Raw genomic sequence first — 24671 nt, 5'->3', positions numbered from 1 at the left:
AAGAGGCCGCTGAGGAGGAATGAAAACTGCCTGGGATGTGACAGGAGGATGGACGGGGCAGGGGGTGCTCCAAACACTGGGAGGCCTTTCCTGGGGGTCAGATGCCTTCTCTGCTGTCAACCAATAGCTGCTGTTGATTAAACATGTGAATAAATGGGTGGACAGACGGATGGCGGGGTGGATGGACGGGTGTGTGGATGGAAGATGGATGGGTGGATGCATGGATGAGCGGCGGGGCGAGTGGAGAGATGGATGCGGCGGTGGGTGGATGCATGGATTTTATGTTTCTCCAAATTTAAAATAGTGGGTACCATGACTACTATATTTCCCCCAGGGAGGATCTCTCAACATTCCTTTTTCCGTGGATTCACACCTTACAAATGAACAAGCTCAGGAAAGCCTTCCTTGCCCTAGCCTAGGCGCGCACGCCTGGACATCAGCTCGGCACTGAGGGCCTTCAGCACCGTCAGGTCCTTCCCAGGCCCCCAGGCCGGGGAGGAAATGCAGGCCCGGTGCGGGCAGGGCACGCCAGGCCCCAGGGCGCTCCTCGCCTCAGAGCCAGCGGTGGCTGCACCTCACCTCTCCCAGACGCTGTGCATCAGGTTGGTCTCCTGGTCCAGGAACACAGTGTAGCAGTCATTCTTCACAGGCACCAGGCGCCTGCCCAAGTGCCTGGCACGTCCCCTGAGCCTGCGGCCAAACTGGATGGCGCTGGTCACGGTGGCGACAGCCTCCTGGGTGTCCTCATGGGCCCTCTCGATGGGCCTGATGCTGTAGTGCTGGTAGCTGAGCCCCGGGATCGTGGTCAGCACGTGCAGGGCATGTGCGGGTGGGGTATCCTCTGACTTCTGGACCTGCACGGCCAGCGGGATGGGATGAAATGATGGACGTCAGGACTGGAAGATGCCTCAGTGTCCTTAGTAACCCGCGGCTGCCCGCCCACAGGATGGAGTGCCTGCTGCCCGCTGAGGCAGCAGGGTCGTCCATCCCTGGGCTGAGCTGGGTCCCCTCCCTGCACCCTCCCTGCTCGGCAGGACCCAGGCCCAGCCTCCTCTCCCTCCTGCCCCCCTTCTGCTCTGGGGCCTGCAAACTGGCCGCCTTCCTGTCCGGCCCTCGCTGCAGTGTCCTGCCCTGAGCCTGTGCTCACACTGTCCCCTCTCCCTGCGGGGCATCCTTTTTGGAGGGAGCGCCCTTGTCTCTCATTCCTCCAACTTCCTCGTGGGGGGAGGTGTTCAGGGTTTCCCTCCTGCCCTTTTCCCACCCCCACATTGTCTGATTAAGGAAGGGAGTCGGAGGAGGACACCGAGGACCTGCAGGGGGGACCCTCACTCTCTAGGGAAAAGGTGCCTCTCTGAGCCCCTCCACCTGGCCTTTCTCTGAACTAAAGCAGCTACACTGTGCCACCGCACACCCCCCACAGCTGTGCTGAAGGCTCCCCTCCGCCACAGTTACCATCCAGCACGGGCTGTATTTTCTTATTTTGTTTCCTGCCTGGTTCCCCTGCTAGAACATGAGCCCTGAGGGCAGGCACTTTGTCTCCTTGGTTACTGAAGCTTCTCCAGCACCTAGGGTGAGGCCTGACACACAGCAGGCGCTCCAGGAACATTTAAGTGCCTTTACTCTTGGTGGGTGTTGCCTGTGGGCGCGGAAGGGGTGCATGTGCTGAGTCTGCTCAAGCCAGCACCCTCTTCTCCCCCGCGTCCACGGAGGGGAGCTGCTTCCTCCGCCTCCTGGCCCAGCTGAGGGCTGCTGCCCAGGCCCGCGGGTGACCGCTGCACACCTTGACTCTCCGTTCCTGTGTCTGCTCCCTGACCCCCGCGGTGACTCCAGTGTCCAGAGCCCAGCACTCAGCCCAGGCCCAGGCCCAAAATGGGCACTGGAGAGTGTTCCCTGAATGTCTGCCTCACGGCTGCACCTTCTCTGCCTCTCCCCTGGAGGGTCGGCTGGCTGACAGGTAGGTGCCCTCTGGAAGCACCTCCAGCTCCAGGTCCTGGAAGGAGATGAGGACCACACTCTGCCGCTGCCTGTCTGGGTGTCGCAGAGACAGGCCGCCCGTGTCCAGCCCCTAATGCAGCGCCTCTTTCAACATCTGCTTTAAGAATCCCGGCGGCCTTCCCCACACAAAGTGGAAATTCCTCAGGATGTATCTATTCGACATGCAACAGAGGAGGGGGCGCCTCCCGTGCCGCCCAGACCTCCCTGAGACCTTCCAGGGAGAGAACAGAAGAGTCATTTTTGGCCAAATCAGATGCCCAAAGTCAGTCCCCTGGGTGGATCCCAGTGACCCTGATGGATGCCCACCCCAATGACAATGTTCTCACAGTGACAGTGGGGTTGTCACCTGTTCACTTTAAAGGCTCCCACTTCTGTGGGTGCCCAGCCCAGAGCAGGTGCACCTCCGGCCGCAGCTCCCGCCCATACCTGTGCAGGCGCCGGGCGGCCTGACTCGTCCGTGACGCTGACCTCAGAGAAGCCCACAGTCAGGGTGACGATGGTGGTGACTGTCCAGGCCAGGGGGTTGTAGACCACGGCAAAGAGGCCCCCAGGCTCTGGGCCTGCACACAGAGGCAAGGCTTTATTGCTGCCATCTGACTCACTCGGCACACGTGCGTGCACCAGGGAAGATGAGAAACAGGCAGGTGAGGCCGGCCCTGCAGAGCCCTGGGGAGAGGGACATGCAGACACGTGGTGCTCACGCACGCACGCAGCGCCCCACACTCTCTTCATCCTGCCGCCCTGGCCCCCAGGCAGGGGAGGTGGGAACGGAACGCAGTGTCCCTCTGGAAGCTCAGGGTCCATGGGCTCCTCACGCATCTCTCCCTGTCAGCCCCACTTCATTGGTGAGGACACCAAGGCCCAGAGGGGTAGAGTCACCTGCCCAAGGTGGCCCAGCTCCTAGGGCCTGGCTCCAAAGCTTTGAGCGCTTGGCATTCAAGGAGTGGGGAATTCTCTGGAGCCTGGAGGGTCAAGTTCAATCACCTAGCTCAGCACTGGAGGCCCCTGCGAAGTGGGTCTGGATTCCCTATCTGTTCCATCCTGCACCGCATGTGCCCTAAGCGCATCCACGTCCGATGACCCCCAGGTCCCTGAGCACATCACACGGTTCCAGCCGCCAGTCTCTGCCCGGCAGTTCCGGGGCTGTGATGCCCTTCTGGTGTCTCCACCTCCCCCTTGCTCGGGGGAGCCGCCCTTGTGAGCTCAGGGGGATGGAGTGCACCCCCCCCCCCGGAAGGGAATCCAACCCCAGTTCTAGCTCTCTTTCTGAGACTGTCTGTCCTTGGATCCTCGTCTCTGCGGACAGGGTCCTGTCACCTGCACCCTTGGTCCCCAGGGCCCTTCCCGAGTCCGAAGCTAGAATGGGATTATATGCAGACCCTGAGGGGAAGGAAGAGCAGGTCAGGTGAATGGTGAGGACACAGGGGAGCTGCACAGTGACCGAGAGTGGCCTGAGTGTGGAGCCCTGGGGATGGAGCAGCCGCCTTGGGGACAAAAAATCTCGTGCACTTGTGGGGAGACCAGCGTGTCCTTCGTTGCCCAGGACTCTCTGGGGTGAATCCCCTCGGTGCCAAGCAAACGGGTGCGATGAGCCGCTCCCCACAGGTGAAACCCTCAGATCAAAGGGGCTGGTGCAGTGGCAGCCCTGCCACGATCTGTGCCCAGGCTGAGCTCAGGAGCCAGTGCTGGGAGCCAGGCTGGGCCAGGGCCCTGAGGACACCTGCATCCTCTCTGCAACGCTGGGCAGCACAGGCCTAAGGGTCCACACCCTACCTGTGTGACCCTGGGCAGGTCCACAGCCCTCTGTCTGTGCGTGTCCTCAGCTATACAGTGAGGACGGCAACAGTTCCAGCTTCAGAGATGTGTGAGGCAACACATTAAATTCTGCATGAGGAGTGCTGAGCAGATGCCAGGCCCTGTTAGCATTGTTCCTGCCTCTATCTGTCACACCGGCCCTCCCTCAGTCACAGAGAGGAAACAGAGCCTCCGAGAAGTGAGTCCCCTGCCCAAGCGCACAGCCAGGTTAGGGGCCACAGCTGGGATGGACACCCAGAGTCTGAAGCTCAGGCGGTCTGGACCCCTCCCCAGCCCCCAGGAACTCTTCTCAGAAAAGGACAGAGCCCCTGCCCGACCACCGCGTCCACCTCAGGGGCCTCGCTTACCTGAGTGGGCTGGGGTCCTGTCCTGGATGATGGAGGCCATCAGCTTGTGCACACCCTGCACCCCTGCGCTCAGATGTTCCACTAACATGTCTGTCACGTTGGGGGTGTGAGTCCCAGTGATGCCGTCGTGGTGCTGGACCTGCAGCCCCCGGCCAAGCAGGGGAGGAGTGGGGTCAGGACCTGCCTCTGCCGAGCGCCTACTATCTTGGTACCCGCTGGGCACTGGCTCTCATCCTGCTCGCCAGCTGCTGGTGGAGAAGGTGGGGTTCCCCACCCTTTACAGAAGAGGAAGCTGAAGTCAGAGAGGCTGATGAACTTGCCCAACGTTTTCTGACCTTGTGGAAACCCATACCTGAGTCCTTGACCTTGGGCAGGGAACAGACTTCTGCAGGGCAGCCACTCCCGCTTCACCTCCATGACCCAGTCTTCCCGTAAGTGCTGCTAGCCTGCTCCACCGCTCCACACATAACCCTGGCACTTGTCTCCACTGTGTAAGGATAGGATTAACTCCTCTTCACAGAGGAGAAACTGAGGCTCCGTGAAGGGAAGCCACGATTCCGCCCACTGTGAGGGACACTAAAGTCAATCCACTTCACCCCACACAGTGACTGGTTCTGCCAGCAATTCCCTTTAGGTAACACGAATGTCATGGCCCGTGTAACTCAATTCTGATTGTGTGATGAGACAAGATACAGGACTTCTTGGGTCTCAGTTTCCCCATCTGTACAGTGGGGTCAAATAGAGGCAGAAGTTTATGAACAAGTTCCTTTGTGGCAGCCACCGAGGCCAGAGGTTTATGTGCCTTACCACATTTAATTGCCGCCCTCAGTGAGTTTCATTATACAAGAATGGAATTAGGGCTCAGAGAAGGAAAGCCACCTGCCTGGGGCCCAGAAGTGAGCTGATGTCAAATCCAGGCAGGAATGTTGGACACCAGTGCTTCTCCACTTTGCCCTTGAGTCTGGCTCTAAAGCTTATTGAACCCATGAGGTGGACACCGGCAGCCCATGGTCCTCGCCTTGGCCCAGCGGCTTCACGCACGGGCCTCGTGACCCAAGGAGACCTCAGTGTTCTCATCTGTAAAGTGGACTCTAGTGACCGGGGCCTGGGAGGGTCTGTGACCTTGGGAGGGGAAGTGCACCGCCAGGGGGTTCCAATCCTGTGCTGTGGCCGAGACGTGGGCGTTACCTCCGAGACTGCCCAGCGCAGCTGCTGGAGCCGCTTCAGGGCCCAGGCCGGGTCCAGGAACCGGTGGGGAGCCGGCCACATGCAGCGTGTGAACATGGACTCCCCGGCGTACAACAGAGCGCTGGCTCGCCTCGCCAGGCCTTTCAGCCCGCTTCGGGACGTGTAGAATCCGGTCCAGGACTTTAACAGTTCTGGGAGAGGAAGGCCGGTAGTGACTGTCAGGTCCTGCCCGCGGAGCCCCCAAGCCCTGGTCCAGAAGGAAGATGGGATCAGAGATGGTAGATTCCTACCACGTCACTCAGGGTGGCAGCTCAGGGCGGGTACTGATCTCATGTTTCTACCTCAGCCTGGCCAGCAATTGCCCAGGAGCCCTGCAGGGCCGGGGCAGGTGGGAGGGTCAGGCCGGCCTGGGGCAGGCGTGGAGAGGCCTGGGAGCTGAAGGGCTGGGATGGGGACAAGAAAGCCCAGTGTGCACCTGGGACTCTGGGGCGGCCTTGTGAGCAAGGGCCCCGGAAGACCTCAGGGGAGGAGAGTGAGATGAGGGTGAGGAGGGCAGGACCCGGAGGAGGCCCCGCTGTGTGACTCCGAGGGGAAAGGGACCCTGGACAGGCCTGCGGGGTCCCTCTGGCAGCCCAGCGAGGAGGGCTGGGAGGGGAGGGAGAGATAAGGGAGCCCAGTGGCCGCCGTCCTGACGCTGAACTGAGAGCACAAGCCGAGCACCCCTGGGGCCAGGCTGTGTCCCAGCAGGTGGTCTGGTGTTCCCTCCTGTTCCCTCCTCCTGCCTCCTCCTGGGGCTGGGCTGGGCCTCCGTTCCCTGTTCTTTCCCCACAGGACCTGGGTCAGACCATGATGGGTAGTCACTTGGTCTGGGAAAGGCCACAGGCTGTGGGGCCAGGTGCACGGGTCCTCCCCAGCTCCTCCCCAACTCCCCCCCAGGCCTAGAGTGTCCATGTCAGACAGAGACCTGCACAGCCTTGGCTCTGAGCAGGCACCAGTCTGCCAAAGCCACTCACGATCCCGCTGCCCTCAGATCAGGACCCAAGCCTCCTCGGTGCTGTCCAGTCTCTGGGTAAACGGTGCCTCCTCCAGGGAGCAGCCCGGTAGCCCCGCCCACCCCGCCACCCACAGGGCTTCTCCACAGCCCCTCCCACCTGGATGTAGCCACTCCCACACAGACGTAACTCCTCCTGTCTCAACATAGCCCTGCCCACATCGTCGTACCCCCTCCCACCTCAGGTGTAACCAGGCCCACATGGAGGTTTCCACTCCCACCTTGACCGGCACCCCGCCCACTAGGCGGAGCCCCTCCCACCTCTGCCAGAAGTCAGCCTTCCCCAAACTGCTTTATCCAATGGGGAGTGTCCTGAGAGCCATGTAGCTCCCTCTTCCCACCGCTCACGTGAGAGGCCGAGGCCCAAGAGGCACAACCAACCCAGGTCTGGGGGAGTCAGAACAACACTCGGGGAGGAACCAACCCTGAGCTGGCTTCCTGGTGTCTCTTTGGAGAGGAAGAAAATGAGAAGGGCGGGGGTTGCCGCCCAGCCATCATAAGGGTGACCCTTAGGCCTCCTGAGAACTCACTTCACCGATGAGGGAACGGGGGCTCAGGAAAGTGACATCACGTAAACCCAAAGCCACCCAGCGCCTGAGGGGAGGAGCTGTGATCCAAACCCAGGTGAACTTCTGAATCACCGCCTGGGGCCAGCCCTCCTGAGGCACTGTGCCTGCTGGTCGTTGAGGGAAGGCAGGGGAGAGGTCTTGGACATTCTTAGCTCTAGGTTCCCTGGCCTGGTGTTGAATGTTAAGCTAGTGGATGCCCCTCTAAGCCTGGGTTTCCCACATGTCCCGTGAGGATAGCCACACATCTCCACTCTTCCTTCCAAAACCACTCCTTCAGGTGGGTGAGCTCAGCATGGAAGCCAGTGCTGGGAAAGCTGGCTGGGAGGTGGGGGCTGCGTTCGGATCCTGGGCTGTCCTCGATTATGGTGCGCTGTCCCCATTCCACCCCCACTCCTACCCCCTCGAATCCCCTTGGCTTTTCCTTATGTGCAAAGTCGAAGTAGGACTAGAAGGGTCCTTCAAAGCTCTGTTTTTTAATGCAATAAAGATGTTAGATGGTTCAACAAGTTGGCCAACATCATCCTTGCTGATTCTCTTAGACAAGACTTGGTGTAGCGTTGGGGGTGCTGGCTTGCAGACAGAGGTCTGCAGGGATCTCAACGTGGAGGGGCAGGTGGTGATAGGCCTGGGAGGGGTGGCAATGCTGTGCTGCCTTCAAGGCACCTCAGGCCCTGAGCAAGCTTCCTCAGGAGGGCCTGCACAGATCGTGTCCAGGAAGGGACCTGATACCACCAGACAGTGATGATGTCATAATTATTAACATTTACATTCTGCTGAGCCCTTCCTGTGGGTCAGACGCTAGGCTAAGAGCTCTTCTTGTCTCATTTCATGTTTATACTCGATGGACTGAGCGCCATTAATATCCCTGTTTTCCTGAGAGAGGATGGTTCCATGATATGCACGTAGCCATGCAGTAAGTTCACTCTAAGAGCTTTCGCCTTTTAGGCTGTGCTGTCTGTATCCAAAATGGCCCTGGCCCCCAGGACACAGGATTGAGGGAAACAAGCCCAAAATAACTGTATGTTATTTGAAGAAAACTGGGGCCCTTGGGTTAGGAGGAGCCAACTGAACTAGCCTTAATATCAAGAAAGGCTTCCTGTAGGAGGTGACACTACAAGATAAGCAGGACTTTTGCAGGAAGAGAAGGGGTGAGGAGGGTATTGCTGGAAGGTACTACTGCAGTGAAAGGCACAGAGACAGGAACCTGCTGTGTGTGTGGGCAACGGTGAGAGGTGTGGTGTGGTGGGAACCAGGCTGTGTGTCTAGGTGGGTCAGGGAGGTGGGGGTAAGGCCTGTCTCTGCCTCAGGGCTCCAATCAGGGCCGATGAGACGCTGATGGGTGAGGCCTCTTACCTCGCTGGCACCAAATCACCACCCCAACTCCCAGAGGCTCATACCTGAGGAATAGGGCAGGAAGTCTTGGTGGTTGTGGACTTGCCATGAAACATTATGTGAGTATACAGCTCGGAAGTAGCCACCCAGTGTGGCGTACTCTATCGAGACACTGAAGCGGGATGTGCGGCTGTTGATATAGTCCAACAGAAGGTCCATGTTGACAAACTGCTCTGAGGCGTTGAAGAACTGCCTGTCACATCCCTGTAGGTGGGGGAACAGGGGCAACGCCCTGCATTTCTGGGAGCAGAGCCCAGTCTAAGCAGGGTAAGAGCCTCCCTACCACCAATAACCACCCTCCCCTTCTCCATGGTGGGCAACAAGCTCCCAAACCAGCTCCCAGGCTCTATCTTGTGGGTATTTCTCTCTGTCTTTATGTTTGTCTGTCTGTTTCTCTCTTTATAATGTTTTACATTACATCCCCTGTATTTGTTTCTTACATTTGCAAGTTTGTACCTCTTCACTATCTTCTCCCATTCTCCAATGCCCTCAACCCCACCTACAGCAACCATAAATCTGACCTCTTTTCCTGAGTTTTTAAAAAATAAATCACATGTAATTGTGATCATACAGCTTTTTACTTTCTGTGTCTCATTGATTACACATCCTGACCGTTCCTTAAAGCCCATCGATATAGCTAATTAATAATGATGTTTATTATAATAATATAATAACTATGAATAAAAGTGAGAATAGCTTGCTTAAATGTACTGACCTAAATCTCATCCTCAAAAAAGTAGTCAGAGTCAAAATTGATAAATTCCTTGAAATATATAATATATTAACATTGAATCATGAATAAGTAGAAAATGTGAACAGATGAATTACTAGTAAAAAAAACAGCCATATTCAGAAACTTCCCAAGAAACAAAAGATCATTTTTGCTGGTGATTTCTATCAAACATTGAAGGGGAATTAATACAATTTTTCTCAGTCACTCTTTTCAAAAAAAAAAAAAAAAAAAAGAAGAGGATGGAACACTTACAATATAATTTTAAAAGGCCAACTTTACCTTGACACCGAATCAGACAAGTAAGTCTCAAGAAAGAAAATTATAGGTCAGTTTCCCTGCTGAAGAGAAATTCCAACATTTTCAACAACCATTAACAGAACAAATCCAACAATACAAAGAAAACAATGTTACACCATGATCAAATGGGATTTATTCCAGGAATGCAAGGATGGTTCAACATCCACTGCATTAACTAAATGGAAGATAAAAATTATATGGTCATCTCAACAGATGCAGAAAAAGCATTTGCCAAAATTCAACTCCATTGTTGATAAAAACTCTCATTCAAATGGAAATAAAGGGAAGGTACCTCAACATAATATAGGCCATCTGTGATAAGCCCACCTCTGACATCATAACTAATGATGAGAACTTGGAATCTATTCCTCAAAGATCAGGAAAAAGACAAGGATGCTCACACTTAGCCCTTTTATTATTTAGCGTGATATTATAAAGCATGACCATAGCAATTAAGAGAGGGGGAAAAAGGGCATGAAATTGGAACAGAAGAAATAAAATTGTCACTATTGGTAGCCAAAATGATATTACACATGGAAAACTCTATGTAAAGCTTAGAATTAATAAATTCAGCAAAGTCACAAGATAAAAAAATCAATACACATAATCATTTGTTGATTAGTGTTTCTATACCAGAATAACTATTAGAAAGAGAATGAAGAAAACAGCACAAGTCACTGTTGATTAGCATTTCTATACATGAATAGTTATCAGAAAGAGAATGAAGAAAACACTCCCATTTGTAATTGCATCAAAAAGTTAAAATACTAGGAATATATTTAACCAAGTAGGGAAAGACCGATACACTGAAAAGTATGACAGTGATTATAGAAGTTGAAGAAGACACAAATAAGTGGGAAAATATGCTGTACTCATGAATGAAAGAATTAATATTGATAAAATGTCCACATTATCCAAAGTAACCTACAGATTCATTGCAATCCCTGTTAAAATTCCAATGACATTTTTCGCAGTAATAGAACAACTAATCCTAAAATTTGTTGGAACTACAAAAGATCCTGAATAGTCAACGTGATCTTCACAAAGAAGACAACACTGGAAGCATCATAACCAGGATGTCAAACTATATGACTTGAAGCTATAGTAATCAAAGGATCTGGTATTGGCAAAAACCAGACACACAGATCAGGGAAATAGAACGGAGAGTTCAGAAAAAAGGTCATGGGTATATGGTAGCTATTTTACAGCCAAGAATATAAAACTGGAAAGGGACATTATCCACAACAAGTGGTGTCAGGGAAACTGGATAGCCTCATGAATAGAATGAAACTCTATGACCATGAAAAGATGAACTCAAATGAGTTAAAGCCTTGAATGTAACACCTGAAACTATAAAACTTACAGAAGAAAACATTCATGGCAAGCTCATGGTCTTCAGTCATGATGATGATATTTTGGATTTGACACCAAATGCAATGGCAGCATAAGGAATACCAAACAAGTGGAACTGTATCAAAATAAAAGCTTCTACACAAGAAAGAAAATTCAACAAAATAAGGAGACAGTCTACCAAACAGGAGAAAATATTTGCAAATCATAAATTTGAAAAAAGTTGATGTCTAAATATGTAAAGAACTCATACAACTCAGTAGTCAAAATACAAGCAACTTGGGTTCAAAATGGGCAAAGGACCTGAACAGACATTTTTCTAAAGAAGATATAGATATGCCAGCAGACACAGGAAGGAAAAGTTGCTTACCATCACTAAGCATCAGGGAAATGCAAGTCAAACCCACAGTGGGATACCACCTCATACCTACCAGAATGGCTATTGTCAAGAGACAAGAAGGAAGTGTTGGTGCAGATGATGCGAAAAGGAAATTTCCCTGCACTGTTGGACCGAGTGTAAGCTGATACAGCCACTATGGAAAACAGTGTGAAGGTTCCTAGAGAAATTAAAAATAGAGCTGCCATATGACTGCTCCAGCAACCCCACTTTTGTGTATGTATCCAAGAGAACAAAAACACTAACTTGAAAAGATGTCTGCAGCCCCATGTCCACTGCAGCATTATTTACAACAGCCAAGACATGGAGTCAACCTATGTGTTCAGTGGATGAAAGGATAAAGAAAATGTGGTATATATATTCAACAAATTGCTATTCAGCCATGCAAAGCAGGAAATTCTCCCATTTGCAACAACATGGATGAAACTTGAGGGCACTATGCTGGGTGAAATAAGTCAGACAGTGAAAGATGAATACCATGTGATCTCAATTACATGTAAAATTTAAAAAAATGGAAATAACATGAAATATAAGCTCATGCATAGAGAGAAGAGATTGGTGGCTGCCAGAGGTGAGGGGTCGTTGGTGTGCAAAATGGCTGATGGTGGTCAAAATGTACAGTTTCCACCTATAAAATAAGGAAGTCACGGGGATGTAGTGTGCAGGTCGGTGACTCTGCTTAGTAACACTGTATTGTATGTTTGAGAGTTGCTAAAGGAGAAGGTCTTAAAAGTTTTCATCACGAGAAAAAATTCTGTAACTGTGTGTGTTGATGGATGCCAACTAGACACATTGTGGTGATCATTTTGCAATATATACACACAAGGAACCATTAGGTTGTATATCTGTAACGAATATAATGTTATATGTTAGTTATATGTCAATATGAAAAAAAGAGAGAGCTGCAGCACACAGAAAAAAATTCCCCCAAACAGTCGCAGGCGCTGTGTCCGTCTTGATGAAAGCTGGCTTTTGGAAAAATACGTAAAATATAATTATGGTGAGAATATACGTAAGAGGCAGCGCTCACAGGAGGCAGCCTTAATTTTGACTGAGATGAAATCATGGGCCTCAATAAAGTTGTTCAAACGCATTGCATGTGTACCCCAAATCTTGACCCCCAACCTAACGCCCGGTCATCTCTGATCGCATATGCCAAAACCTGCAATCCTGGTCGACAGATGTTTTGCAGAGGTGATGTCTGCCTGACTCTCATGGGCAGAACAGGATAAGAACGAAGAAAGGGCCCTTTAGGTTTTGACAGGTCAGCCGGCCACATTGAGTCCTACCAGCGGCTACCATGGGAACTTCAGAATCTAGTGGCTCTCAGGCCGACTAAAGGGATAAATTATTCATAAGATGTATTCTTATCATCTTTCTTGGGAACTTTGTTATGAGCTCACCACAAAAGCCGACGAGCATAGATAGCACGGTTAAACTACTGAACTTCCCGGTCACAGGGGACAGACCCCCGGGCTCAGGCCTGAAGCAGCCCCAGAGGAGCTGCCTGGTTCCCAGTCAAGGGCCGTGGTCAGAGTGTGGAGAAGGCTATGACTGGGTCTCACGGGGCCGCAGCCGTGCTCAAAGCCAGGGGCCCCAGGATAACATACTGAGCAGGCAAGCCCAAACCTACAGAACCCGTAGCAGCCCACTTGGACAGTCCTCCTAGTGCGTCAGAAACGGGAGGTCGTTTGTGACACTTTGCGATCTGGACCCGAGACCTTTTAGGTGGGAATCTTTGTTTCCTCTGGCAAATATCACCTTCCATCGTGAACTGCCGAGAAGTTAGATATTTCATGTTTCGTTTCTTTGTCGCCCATATATATTTTCAATTATGCCTCAAGCCACAGATAAAATAATGGTGATGAAGCTTCCCTGACCGGATCTGCACAAAATTCCGCTTTCCTTAGCTGCCCTTCTAAGTAGCTGTGTGGCCTCAGGAAGATTCCTTAACCTCTCTGGTTCTCAGTCCCTGCATCTGCAATGGTTTACCACAGTGCCTACCCCCTAGCCCCCTGGGGCGGATTACACGTATGAGACACATACATCCCGTAGAACAGTGCCTGGTGCACAGAGGGGGCTCCATAAACTTTCACTATGACGACAATGATGACTTGGTGTCAGGCACTGTCCCCCGCGGCTGCCTCTCCCACCTGATTCCAATCAAGCCCATGAAGCGGGTCGTGTCATCATCCCCATCTTACAGATGAGGAAACGAAGGCTCAGAGGTTCTAAGTCTCACAGCTATTGAACAGGGAGGCAGGATTCGGGTCCAGGCCTCTGCTCCCAGCATTGTGAAGGGAAAAGCAGGCGAGAGCTGATTAGAACCTGGAGGCCAGCTTCGGTGAGGCTGCATGTCAGGTGGGAGAGTGGGGGTGATCCAGGGAGGGAAAGGGGCTGGTAGCAGGGTGAGGGCTCGGGGTTGCAGGGAAGGAGGACTGTGCCGGGGCTAGGATGGCTGCCTGACCCGCTGCCTGGAGGGAGCCTGGCCTGGTTAGAGCTGGACCCCGAGTCTAGGGTGGTCCTAGAGCAGGGTGGGACCCATCACAGCTGTCCCCGTGCAGAGTTGCAGAACCAAGGCCCTGGGACCACACCTTACCCAGGGCCAGAGGACGTGCGGTGTCCGGAACAAGGCGGCCCGTTCAAACATGTTGTTCAGCATGTTCATAGTGTAGGATTCAATGTTGGTCTTAGTGACAGGCGTGTCCTTCGAGGGGTACATTCCATCCTTGGGAGGGTCTGGGAAGACAGCTTCTCCGTCCCAGTAAAACCCTTTACTGAGAGAGAGAGGAATTTTAGGGGGGTTCTCGCCCCGGCAAGGGGGGTCTCCTGGGGTCCGGGAGGACAGGCAGGGCTCAGGGAGGCCACAGTGCACCTTGAGCCTGTGGACCCTCACTCAGGGCCTCCTCTCCCATCAGTGCAGTGGGCAGAACAGTGCTGGGCAGATGAGAGCTTTGGGCACAGAAGGTGCCACGTTTTATCCTTTCACCATTGTGACCTTGGGCACGTCACCCACGGGGCCAGCATTTCGTCATCCCACGTGTGGAGCCCACAGCAGTGGGCCCCCTTCCCACGTCCACCACAGGGATGGTGGGATTCGTTTGATCACTAGTTCCTTGTCATCTCCCTGCCCACCGATCCAGATCCAGGGATCCTAAGCAGGGCTAGGTGAGGGTGAGGCGGGACAGGCACTGGCCTTGGGCACAGACTTTCAGGGGTGCAAAAATCTCAGTTGTCAACATGCTGGTATTTTAACAATACTTTAAAAACCAGACGGAATTCCAAAAACGTCATGACAAACACATGATCAAATTTTCACATAAAGACAGACAATCCTCAGGCTTCACCATGGCTCAGGAGGCACTGACCCCAGCAATGAGCCGCGGGGGTCTGGGCAGCCCCAGGTCGGGTCTTCGGTGCCTCATGCTGGGCAGCACACGAGTGACACGGAGGGACCCTTGGCCAGCCTTCAGGAGTGACCTGAACCTTCGAACCTGACTTTGAACCTCTCTGAACCCTAGTCTCATGATGGTAAAACGTACTGAAGAAAGTTAGGAGGAGTAAATGAAAATCACTGAAGGAAAACAGGGAGAAACGGTGCCTGGCACAGAGCGGGGCCCGACAGGCAGACCCAGGCGTGCGTCCCGGCCTCTTCTCCCCGCTGCCCCTTCACCCCGCCTGCCAGCCTCCCCTGTTCACGGAGGGGGTCCCGCTGTCCGTGGCCTGACAGGTACAAAGGGGCAGAGTGGGACTGACCCAGGGCCCTCCAGCCAGACAGCCCCCAGGCGGGCTGCCCCCCTGACACGGGGCTTGGAGCTGTCCCCGAGCCCAGCGCTGCTGCCCCGCGGCTGCCACCCCGGGACTGGAGCTGGGGCTCTAGGCCTCAGTTGCCCTTTCTGTAAGGTGGCGCCCAGTGTGTCTCCCTCAGGCGTGGCCATGAGAGACATGGCGGAGGGGACACGGGGGAGAGCTTGGGACAGGGCCTGGCCCAAGGCAGGTGCTCACGAGCAGTAGCCATATGTGTCCAGGACGTGTGTGAAGATTTCCTGCTGCGCTGACAGGGACGGGGACCCCCGCCACACGAACTGCAGCCCCTGCAAACCCAGAGGGAACAGAGTGAGGGCCGAGGGGCCACCCCGCTGCCCCGCTCCCCCTCCCCAGCACCCGCTGCGTCTCTGGCTGCCCGCCCCCTGCTCCCCTCTCAGTGGTTCATGGACAAGGTCTCCCTCGGCTGCCTCCTCGTCCAGGTGCCCCCTGACCTCCCACAGCCACAGAGGGCCCAGGAATTTGCCCTCCAGAAGGTGCCAGCCTGCTCTCCCCACCCCTCCCAGGGCAGGGCTCTCTCTGCCAGGGCCTGCCCGCCATGCTCTCTCTACCTCTGCTTGAATCCCCCCCGAGACGGGGTGCTCATCACCTCTCTCTGGGAGTACAGTCCGTTATTCAGGTCTGATGGTTAGAAAGCGCTAGGCTTACAAAGCAGGGATCAAATCCTGCTTCTCTGAGCACCGGCTCCTGCTCCACACACGGGTCCCCGACTCCTCTGTGACTTAGTCTCTGCACGTGAACCCTGGGGGAGCCACACGAGCTCACAGGGTTCCCTGCAGGGGAGGCGCGCCGCCGCGGGGAGCGAGGGCACGTTCAGCGTGGCGCTCGGGGGGCGCACAGAGAAGCTTGCTTCCCTTGCTCACCTAGAGCCCAGGCCCCTTTTGCTAAGGCCCGCTGGCCAGGCTACCTTTGCTCTCCAGAAACTCATACCAGGGTGACCCGGTCAGAATTCATATGTTGGGGTCTTATTTTCCCATCTGGAAAATAGGATAATTACAGCAAGTTTATTATGGGCGAATGGCACGCTGAAGTCCTAACTCCCACCTCATGTGACCTCATTTTAAAATGAAGTCTTTAGAGAGTAAACTGAGGTGAAATGAGGGCCTTAGTGTGGGCTCTGGTCCCGTATGACTGGGGTCCCTATTAAAGGAGAATGTTCAACCCAGACAGCACAGAGGAAGGTGATGACAGGACACGGGGGACGTCGGCTGTCTCCAGGCCAAGGCCACCTGAGGCCACCAGAAGCAGACAGAGGCCCAGACCCCACTTCCCAAACACTCTCAGGAGGCGCGTGGCCCCGTCCAGGGCTGATCTCGGGTTTCTGGCCTCCAGACCTGTGAGCAGCACGTTTCTGCTGCTCGAAGCCCCCAGTTTGCGGCACTGTGTCTCGGCGGCCCCAGGAAACGAATGCACCATGTCCCAGGGGTGCCGGCAGGATTAAAGGACACCAGGAGCCCGGCGGCTCCCACCAGGCCCAGCACTTGGTAGGGGGAAAAGGCAGCGTCTGCTGTGGGTGTTTGGTGTCACCATCTAGTCCCTAACAGCTGCGCTCACCCTGGAAGAGTGACCGTGTCCCAGGTGCCCTGAGCCCCGCCCTCCTCCTCTCTGCACCCAGCACGGTTTACTGAGAGCAGGTCTGCTCTGGTCCCTTCCGAGCCCCAGGGCTGGAGGGTGAAGGGGACACAGAGCAGGAGATGCCAAACCGGGGCTGCAGCTCAGCCAGGTCCAGCCACGCAGGAGGGAAAGAGTCACACACGGCGGACGGCACAGCAGCGCAATGATGGGCCTGGACATCCAGTGGCATAAGGGGCCCCCAAGGATCCCAGGTGCTCTGGAGAAGAGCAGGGGCTCTGAGATGCACTGGACAAAGTGGGGACGAAGCAGGGGTGAGCCGGCAGCAGCAGATGTGGGGCACCACTCACCTGGTCCTGCTGCATGGCCTCCTTCAGGTCATAGTTGATCCGGGAGATGACGTGGGCATTGAAGCCCGCCAGGGCAAACAGGGTGGGGGTCGTGGCAGATGCTCCAAATGGGTCGACCTGCCAGGAGAACCTAGGCCGGACCCCAAATGTTTCATAGAGAAACCCGTGTCCTTCTGCAAAGAGATAAGCCTCACTGGTGACAGGAGTGTGGCCCCTCACCCCCTGACTCCCCCAGGGCCCCCTGCCCTTCTGCAGGGCTGCAGTGCCCTCTTCCAGGCCAAGCAGGGTCTTGCCGCAGCAGGTGCTAATACAGGGGCTCCGTCCCAGAATAGTCCGACCTTTCACTCATTCATTCATGATTTACCAGCCACAGCAAGGAGCGAGGTGTCAGGGACATGGCTGCAGAGAGAAAGCCCTAGACCTGATAAGCCATTGATTAAAGTTCGCCAGTTTTCCCCAGATATAATCTTCTGAATGGCCCAAGAGCTGGTGACAACCGCCTGCATTTTCAGGAGAGAAAACAAAGACTCAGAGAGCACAAGTAGCTGGTGTCAATTCGAACTACCTTCCACTGATGACCTCCCCAGGCTGGGACGCCGGCTGGGACCTAGAAGATTCCGTGGTTCTGGGACAGAGACATGCTCAGTTCTATGAACAAGTTTCAGTGAGAAATGAGGCGACTGCTGGGTGGTCAGGGTGGGCCTGAGGCCGATCGGGGTCTGGTTCACAGAGGAGGTGAGGATGGTGAACCAGGCAGCTGGACTTGGGGCGGGGCTCCGAGCCCTTGGGGACCAGTGGGAGCAGCAGAGGGAGTGCGGGAAGCAGAGGAGACCAAGAAGGAGCTGCTGGAGAGAAGGGGGAAGAGCTGGGGGCCAGGGCTCTGAGATGAGGGAGGGGATGGTCAGTAGGTCACACTGAGGGGGTCAGTAAGCTGTGGAGGGCACACCCTCAGCAGATGTGCGGCGAGAGGAGGGCAGTCATGATGGCTGCTGACTCAGTGACCCCAAATTCCTCACTCACAGAATCTTCATTTTGTTCAGGGGACACTGACCGAGGCCCAAGGGATGAATTGTCTCTGGTCTTAGTGGTCATGGCAAGCTCACTTCCCTCTGCCAGAATATTGCTCTCAGTCTTTGTGGAAACTAGATGTGGTCATGGAGTATGGTTACAGAGAAAATAGATGTGTGGGTTAAGGCTGCTTGGGCTTCAGGGCAATATTTCCCACCTTAGATAAGACGAGGTCAGTAAGAAAGCCCACATTCTGCCCTTTTCCTTCTTTGACTGTGAAAGAATAGGTTCATGCTGACTGGAGCTGTGGCAGCTATTCTGTGATCACATGGGAGAGGATATGAGAATGTGAGAAACATCAGTGGGCTGCAGCATCAGTCCACAAACCATTTCCCTTCTTTGTAAGTAAATAGTAAATATCCTAGAGACTCAAGTCACTGTTCTCAGGTTTTCTGGACTCCAGGAGAAATTATTCCTGAGACCCAAATGAACAGGTGATTAATGAATGAAACAGCCCACTGTCCCCCAAGATACATTCTCCCCTTGCCTTTTAGTAACAGAACCAGACATTCCCTATAATTTTGGCAGGATAATAAGCTTCTAGCTAGAGACTGTGTTCCCAGCCTTTCTTGGAAAATATACCAAGTACTCAGGTTCCGGTCCATGGATGTGAGCACAAGTGATGAGTGTAATTTCTAGGTCACCTTTGGAAAGATGCAGCCTGCTGTCTTCCCACCGTTCTTTCCCCCTTTCCTGCTGGGATGACATTTCACTGGGGTGAGTCACCTCCAGTCATGCAAGGAGGGCGAGACACACTATGAGATGGCAGAGCGAAGAGAAGCAGCTTGGATGCTTGGATTACTCTGTGGAGCAGAGCCACCCAGTGGCCCAGAACAGGCTGCACTTGCAGAATTTTCCCCACGAGAGAAAGAACCATCCCTTTTGTTGGATCACAGTCACTTGGCCACAGTCAAAGTAGTTTAACCAGTGTTCTAATGAGCACAACGACCAGGTCAAGATTTACTTGGCTAGTGAGTGGAGGGCGGGGCCAGAGTACAGTGGCCGGGGTGACAGAGGGACAAGGGGACATAGGAATTGTGGTTGCTGCCTCAGCTGGGGAGGCCTGCTCCCCTCCTTCCCAGGAGAATGTTAGGCAAGGTTTCATACTTCAGGGGAGGAGTCACAGAGAACAAGCAAGAAGTAGAACCGGGGTGACAACCACGGAGAGAGGGCATTACTAGTATTGGGGGGAAGGCGTTTGAGGGACATGGCCCAGAGCTCGGGCTGAAATAACCCAGGACAGCAGGCCCTTCACAGGATAGTCTCCGCTGTGGACACCCGGAGCCAGAGTAGGACAGCACCCACCCCCTCGCTGCCATGCCCACCAGCACTCGTGTTGCCAGAAGTTGGGCTGAGCCTTAGTGATCCAGAGAAGAATCAGACTGCAGTCACTGCCAGACACGACCTGTAGTTTTGGGGTGAACAGGGGAGGTGATAAGGTCCTGAGGGTCCAAATGGAAGGTTCCTGGACCATGAGACTCTTCAGCTGAGTCTGAGATGAGATGCTCAGGTATAAACAAGAGGAACCTGGTGACTGAAGGCACAGGAGGCATTGTTGTTGAAGCAGATCAGGGGCCTCAGGAGGCAGAAGGATGGGGAGGAGGCCAGGAGCTGAGTCCTGAAGCTGCATTAAGCAGCCTGGGGATTTCACATAAAGAAACTTAAAGATTCCCATCACGTTCCCACTTACATCCAGAAAGAAGGCAGCAGAAACTCACATGAGGGTGGGACCACAGATTTAAGGAGTGAAAGGAGAGCTCATGTAAAGAAGATCCTTAGAAAACATCCAATGCTATCTTGATGCTTTACCCAGGGGTTACCTGGGGTTACTGTTCAGTGGAGTGACAATGGGGCTAGAGCTTCAGTCACATTCAAGAGTTACTCCTGGCTCATCCGTGGACCCTTCATCCTTCTTTTGGTCTCAGTCTCAGTATCCCTTTTGCAAAATGAACTGAGAACAATGATGCCACCTCCCCATCCTGCCTTTAGGGGTAGGTGAAGTGCCACTTCTGAAACACATTTGTGAAATGGAGAGGAATGTTCCCTGAGTGCAAGTGTGCCTGGTGATGGTGAGGTGGAGATGCTGATGATACTGTTGGTGATGGTGGTGGTGCTGGTAATGGTGGAGGTGATAGTGGTCGACCTTCAGTAGGTTGTGATGTTTATGTAGGGTTTTTGGTGGTGATGGATGAAGTGGTGGTGGAGGTGGCAGTGATGGAAGTGAGGGAGGTGATCATATTTGTGGTGGTGATGGTGGTTGTGATGGTAGTTCTGCTAGTTACAGTGGAGGCAGAGATAATGAGGATGGTGATGGTGGTGGTAGTGTTGATGATAGCGGTGAGGATGGTAGAGGTGGTGATGAAATTTTTTAGATGCTGGTGATGTGGGTGGTGTTGGTGGTTATGGTGATGGTGGTAGATCTGGCATTGAAGTTTTGATGTTGGTGATGGTGGTGTTGTTGAAATGATGGTTGTGGTGATGGGGCTGATAGTGGTGGTGTTGGTGGTCCCTCTTTTGGTGGTGGAGTTAATGATGATGTTAGTGGATGAGTTGGTGGTGGTGCTGATGGTGAAGGTGATGCAGAAAGTGATGGTGTTGTCAGTGGTGATGAAGATGATGTTGAAGGTGATGTGGTTTACATGGTAGATAGGTTGTAGAGGTGTGATGGTGGCTGAAGTGGTGGTGGTGGTGGTGGTGGTGGTGGTGGTGGTGGCGGCGGCAATGGTGTTGGAGGTGATGATGGCGGTGATAGCGATGGTGTCTGTGGTGGTCCTTGTTTTGGTGGAAGTAGTAATGATGTGTTGGAGGTGATGATGATGGTGACGGAGGTGGTGGTGGCTGTGGTGTTGGAGCTGATGTGGTGATGGTGGTGGTGTGCTGGTGTGGATGCGGAAGTTGAGGTGGTGATGGTGGTGTTAGTAATCATGGGGGTGGTGGTGGTTGTTGGTAGACTAGGTGGTGCTGTTGGAGGTGGTAGTGTCCCTGGAGGTGATGCAGATGATGGTGGCGGTGGTAATCATGGTGATGTGCTGGAGGTGCTGGAGGCAGTGGTATTGGTGGAGGGTTTGTTGGGTGGGGTGATGGCAGGATAGCCTCTAAACATCACTGAGCATTTACTAGGTAACCATACACTGTACTCAATGTGCTCCATTATAATTGTCTCAATTTTATCTTCATATAAACCCTTTGAGGTAGGTTTTACCTCCTTATCAAACTCACTTTATAGAGGAGAAACCTGAGGCTCTATGTAGTTCCATCTCTTGCCAAGGGTCACAGGGTTGGGAATTAGAACCTGGGATATAGCCAGGCCATCTTGTCTAGAAGCCACACCCCTGAGCCCTGCACCCAAGGGCACAGGCATGAGTATGGCACCAGCCAATCATCGCACTTACTGGTCACAGTCTCCCGCTGCGAGGGGAAGATGGAGCCCAGAACCGGGGCTCAGACACCCAGCCCAGCCCAAGGAGGGAGACAAGGAGTCCCGGGTCTGGGGAAGGGTAATCGAACCTGTGAGCTGTAGGATCTGGTCATCAAAGTGGGTCACGGCCTCATCATGCATGACCTGGCCTCCGAGGACAAACTCCAGGCGTCCTTGGGCCAGGAGCTGGTGGACCTTGGTGTTGTGGGCAGAGAGGAAAATCCAGATTATAGCCCCCAAGTCTGGTTGTGTTCACTGGGTACATGTCTCCAGTGTCTTACGGTTCTTCCTTCCAACTCCGCACTCATCTACATTTATTCTGAAAAAGCAGGACACGGTCCTGGTCCCCAGTGTGTCCAGCATCCGGAACAGCACCTGGCCCCTGGCTGTTCCTTCATCGAAAATATATAAAAATAAACATTTTACAGCTTTGCTCTGAAATAACTTCAAACTTGTGAAAAATTTGCAAGAATTGTTCAGAGAGTACCCATAAATCCTTTCCCAAGATTATCTAGTAGTTAATAGTTTTTCCCTATTTCTCTTATCTCTTCCCCATCTCTTTACGTTCATAGTATGCTTTTTCTAAACCATTTGAAAGTAAAAGTTAACAATAACATGCCTTTATCTTAACAGTTCAGTATGTGTTTGACAAGGACAAGATCATTCTTACTATTCCATAATTCTCCAAATCTGGAAATTAATAATGCTACTATCAAATTCATGGTATTCATGGATTTCCTGAGCCTTCTTTTTCATTCCTGTGATTAATAAATTTGAGGATTAAGGCTACTTATTCTGTAGAACATCCTTCAATTTGCATTTGTCACAACTGGATGACAAGCAATTGAGTTTGGGGGTGTCCATGTAAAGAAGTGAGGACCATCCACTGGACCCCATGGAGAGTCATGCTTTAAATCAGAATATCTGACACAGAGTCCAACTTGTCTCGTACAAGCTCTGTGGTCCCTGGCCAGTTGCCTGCCCTCTCTGAACCTGGACCACTGTGTACAGCAGGCTGAGTGTCCCCAGTGTACTGGCTGTTGAGAGGAGTCAACGAAGTAATGTGTAGAAGGTCCTAGCCCAGAGCCTGGCAGGAGGCAGTGCCCATCGGACGGGAGGCTCGTCCTCTCGGTGCCAAAGGCTGCAGGGTCACATCCCCTGCTGGAGGAGGACCTGGTGGACTCCCTGTTTTGCCTTTTGAGCTCTGCTACCTTGAGCAAGTCGTGGGGCTCTAACCTGTTTCGAACGAAGGGGATGCTTGGAGGGGACCAAGTTCCAGAGAATTGTCCTATGAACTCACATCATATGTTCATTCTGGGCACAGCCTCCCTAAGAAGAGTGGTCACTCCCACGTACAGTTGTGGGACCTGCAGGGGACAGAGTCCAGTCGCCGCCTTCACCACACGTGGAGGTGGGGGAGCAGGACCGGGTCCCAGGCAGCCCCTCTGCTGAGCGGGGCCTCTGACTCCTGCAACCTGTGAAACTAATCCGCTGCCGGCCTTGGGGCCACAGGGACTGTTGCACCCCCGGCAGGGTTGCCGGCTCCTGTGCTCATGGGGGTCACTCAGATACCGAAATGAAGGAAGAGGGTGTGGGCTCTGGGCCCCCTGGGAGTGCCCAGTGTCAAAGGGAACTCGGTTCATGCCAGTTGAGTGTCTGGTGGGTTGCCAGAGCTGCAGTTTTCCAGTAGCCACACAGCTGGGATGAGAACACAAAGCTGTTTCCCGGGCACGGGGCTGACCACAAAACTGATCTAAACACACCCTGCAAAGAGCCCAGTAGAGTTTAAGCCTTGAGGTTTATGTAGCACAAGCGTGGCCAGAGAACGCACTGCCCCAGGAGTTTCCTAAAGGGTCATCACCAGGACACCCAAGCCATTCTTCTCTCGGTTGACCCTTCAAGGACACCCTACAGGACAGCAGTACCTGGCGTCTCTGCTTGTGCGAGGCGATGCCATCCCACCACAGCCGGAAAAACTCCTGCTCCACGGCGATGAACCTGCGCTGCTTCTTAAGGGTCAGCTCCTCCACCACCGAGGTGTAGACGTTGGCGACATAAGCCCGCATGCTCTCCTAGGGGTGGGGGACACCATCACTCCAGCCCCATGGGGCTTCTGGAGGGTTTGGCCCCAAGGACCAAGGAGTAAAATCCAGAGGTGACAGAGTGTCTGGGGGCCCCTGGCACTCACAGCTGCATCTGTCTGGGGGCCCTTCCCTCTGTTCCCCCAGTTCCCTTCAGACAAGGGGGCACCAGTCCCACTCTGCGCCAGACACACGGTGAGCGCGGGCACTGGGAGCGGGACAGGGCGGACCGCTGTGCTGGGAACATGCTCTCCTGGGCAGGGATGTGAGGAAACAGACAATGGCAGTCCATGAGTCAGGGGGATGCACCTGCCAGGACCGAGGGGGCAGGGATGGCTTCCCAGAGGGGCATGTTGGCCGGCCGTGAGCGCCACGTGGCCGACAGCACAGCCAAGCCCAAGGGTCACAGCGGGTGAGGCCCAGGGACTTTACAGGAAGAAGGAGACTTCACCCTCAAGAGGTGTGCAGGGGACATCCCGGGGCACCCACCTGTACTGTGTGGAGCCAGCCCACGTCCATGTGGCTGTGGGGCACCACGAACACCCTGATTGGAAGCGTGACCAGGGCCCCCAGCGGCCACAGCAGCACCAGGAACAGAGGCAGCCAGCTGAGCGGCCCCATCCCAGCGGCCAGCAGGCAGGGCTGTCAGACTTCAATCTGCCTGCAGGGCCTGGCCTCTCGGGAGCTGACCGGGACCTGCTCCTTGGAGGAGGGGGTGGGAAGGAGCAAGGGAGGAGTGACACCCACGTAGATGCTGTCACCTGAGCAGTGCAGGCTGGGGCCCTTGCTCACTGCCTTTCAGCACTCCCCGCCCAGCTCCAGTTTCCTGGCTGTCCCTGGCCACCTTTAAGCCAAATACCAAGTGCCTCCTCCTCGGGGAAGCCTGCCAGATTTCCCTCCTGTCTGGGAGGACCTTCGTCAGCCCAGGGCCCTTGCCACTCATTTCTGTCTCTTAGAGGGTTTCCCGCTGGGCATCCCTGCCCATCCGCAGCCCCTTCCCTCTGGACTGGCTCCTCGGCTTCGAGGCCTCCCTCACCCTCGGTACTCAGTGCGGGCAGTGCCGCCACTGGGGCGCCTGCCCTGACACCCTCTCCTCCGCGTGGAGCCCACAATCCGGCCCTTCAATAGGGATCGTTCTCGCTGTTTGAGGGAGGAGATCAGGCCTTTACCAACAGTCCGTGACTCACCGACGTCACACAACCACTGGAGGAGCGAGACCGACC

At 54.0% G+C, this 24671-nt stretch overlaps 1 protein-coding gene across 1 annotated transcript in view; it reads right to left on the bottom strand.

The window, feature by feature from the left end:
* LOC105081278 (epididymis-specific alpha-mannosidase) overlaps nt 1-24069 on the bottom strand; it is a 35094-nt gene extending 11025 nt beyond the window's left edge. Inside the window, 11 exon segments of the mRNA XM_074375237.1 lie at nt 580-854; nt 2422-2573; nt 4158-4296; nt 5346-5536; nt 8363-8561; nt 13734-13940; nt 15136-15228; nt 16882-17054; nt 21457-21562; nt 23293-23439; nt 23938-24069. Of these exon segments, the coding sequence (XP_074231338.1) occupies nt 580-854; nt 2422-2573; nt 4158-4296; nt 5346-5536; nt 8363-8561; nt 13734-13940; nt 15136-15228; nt 16882-17054; nt 21457-21562; nt 23293-23439; nt 23938-24069 (1814 nt within the window).
* Nucleotides 24070-24671: the final 602 nt, after the last annotated feature.

This window comes from Camelus bactrianus, chromosome 2, assembly GCF_048773025.1.
Source record: "Camelus bactrianus isolate YW-2024 breed Bactrian camel chromosome 2, ASM4877302v1, whole genome shotgun sequence".
Taxonomy (NCBI): Eukaryota; Metazoa; Chordata; class Mammalia; order Artiodactyla; family Camelidae; genus Camelus; species Camelus bactrianus.
The sequence above is the reverse complement of the archived record's forward strand: the minus strand, read 5'-3'. Positions and strand labels throughout refer to the sequence as shown.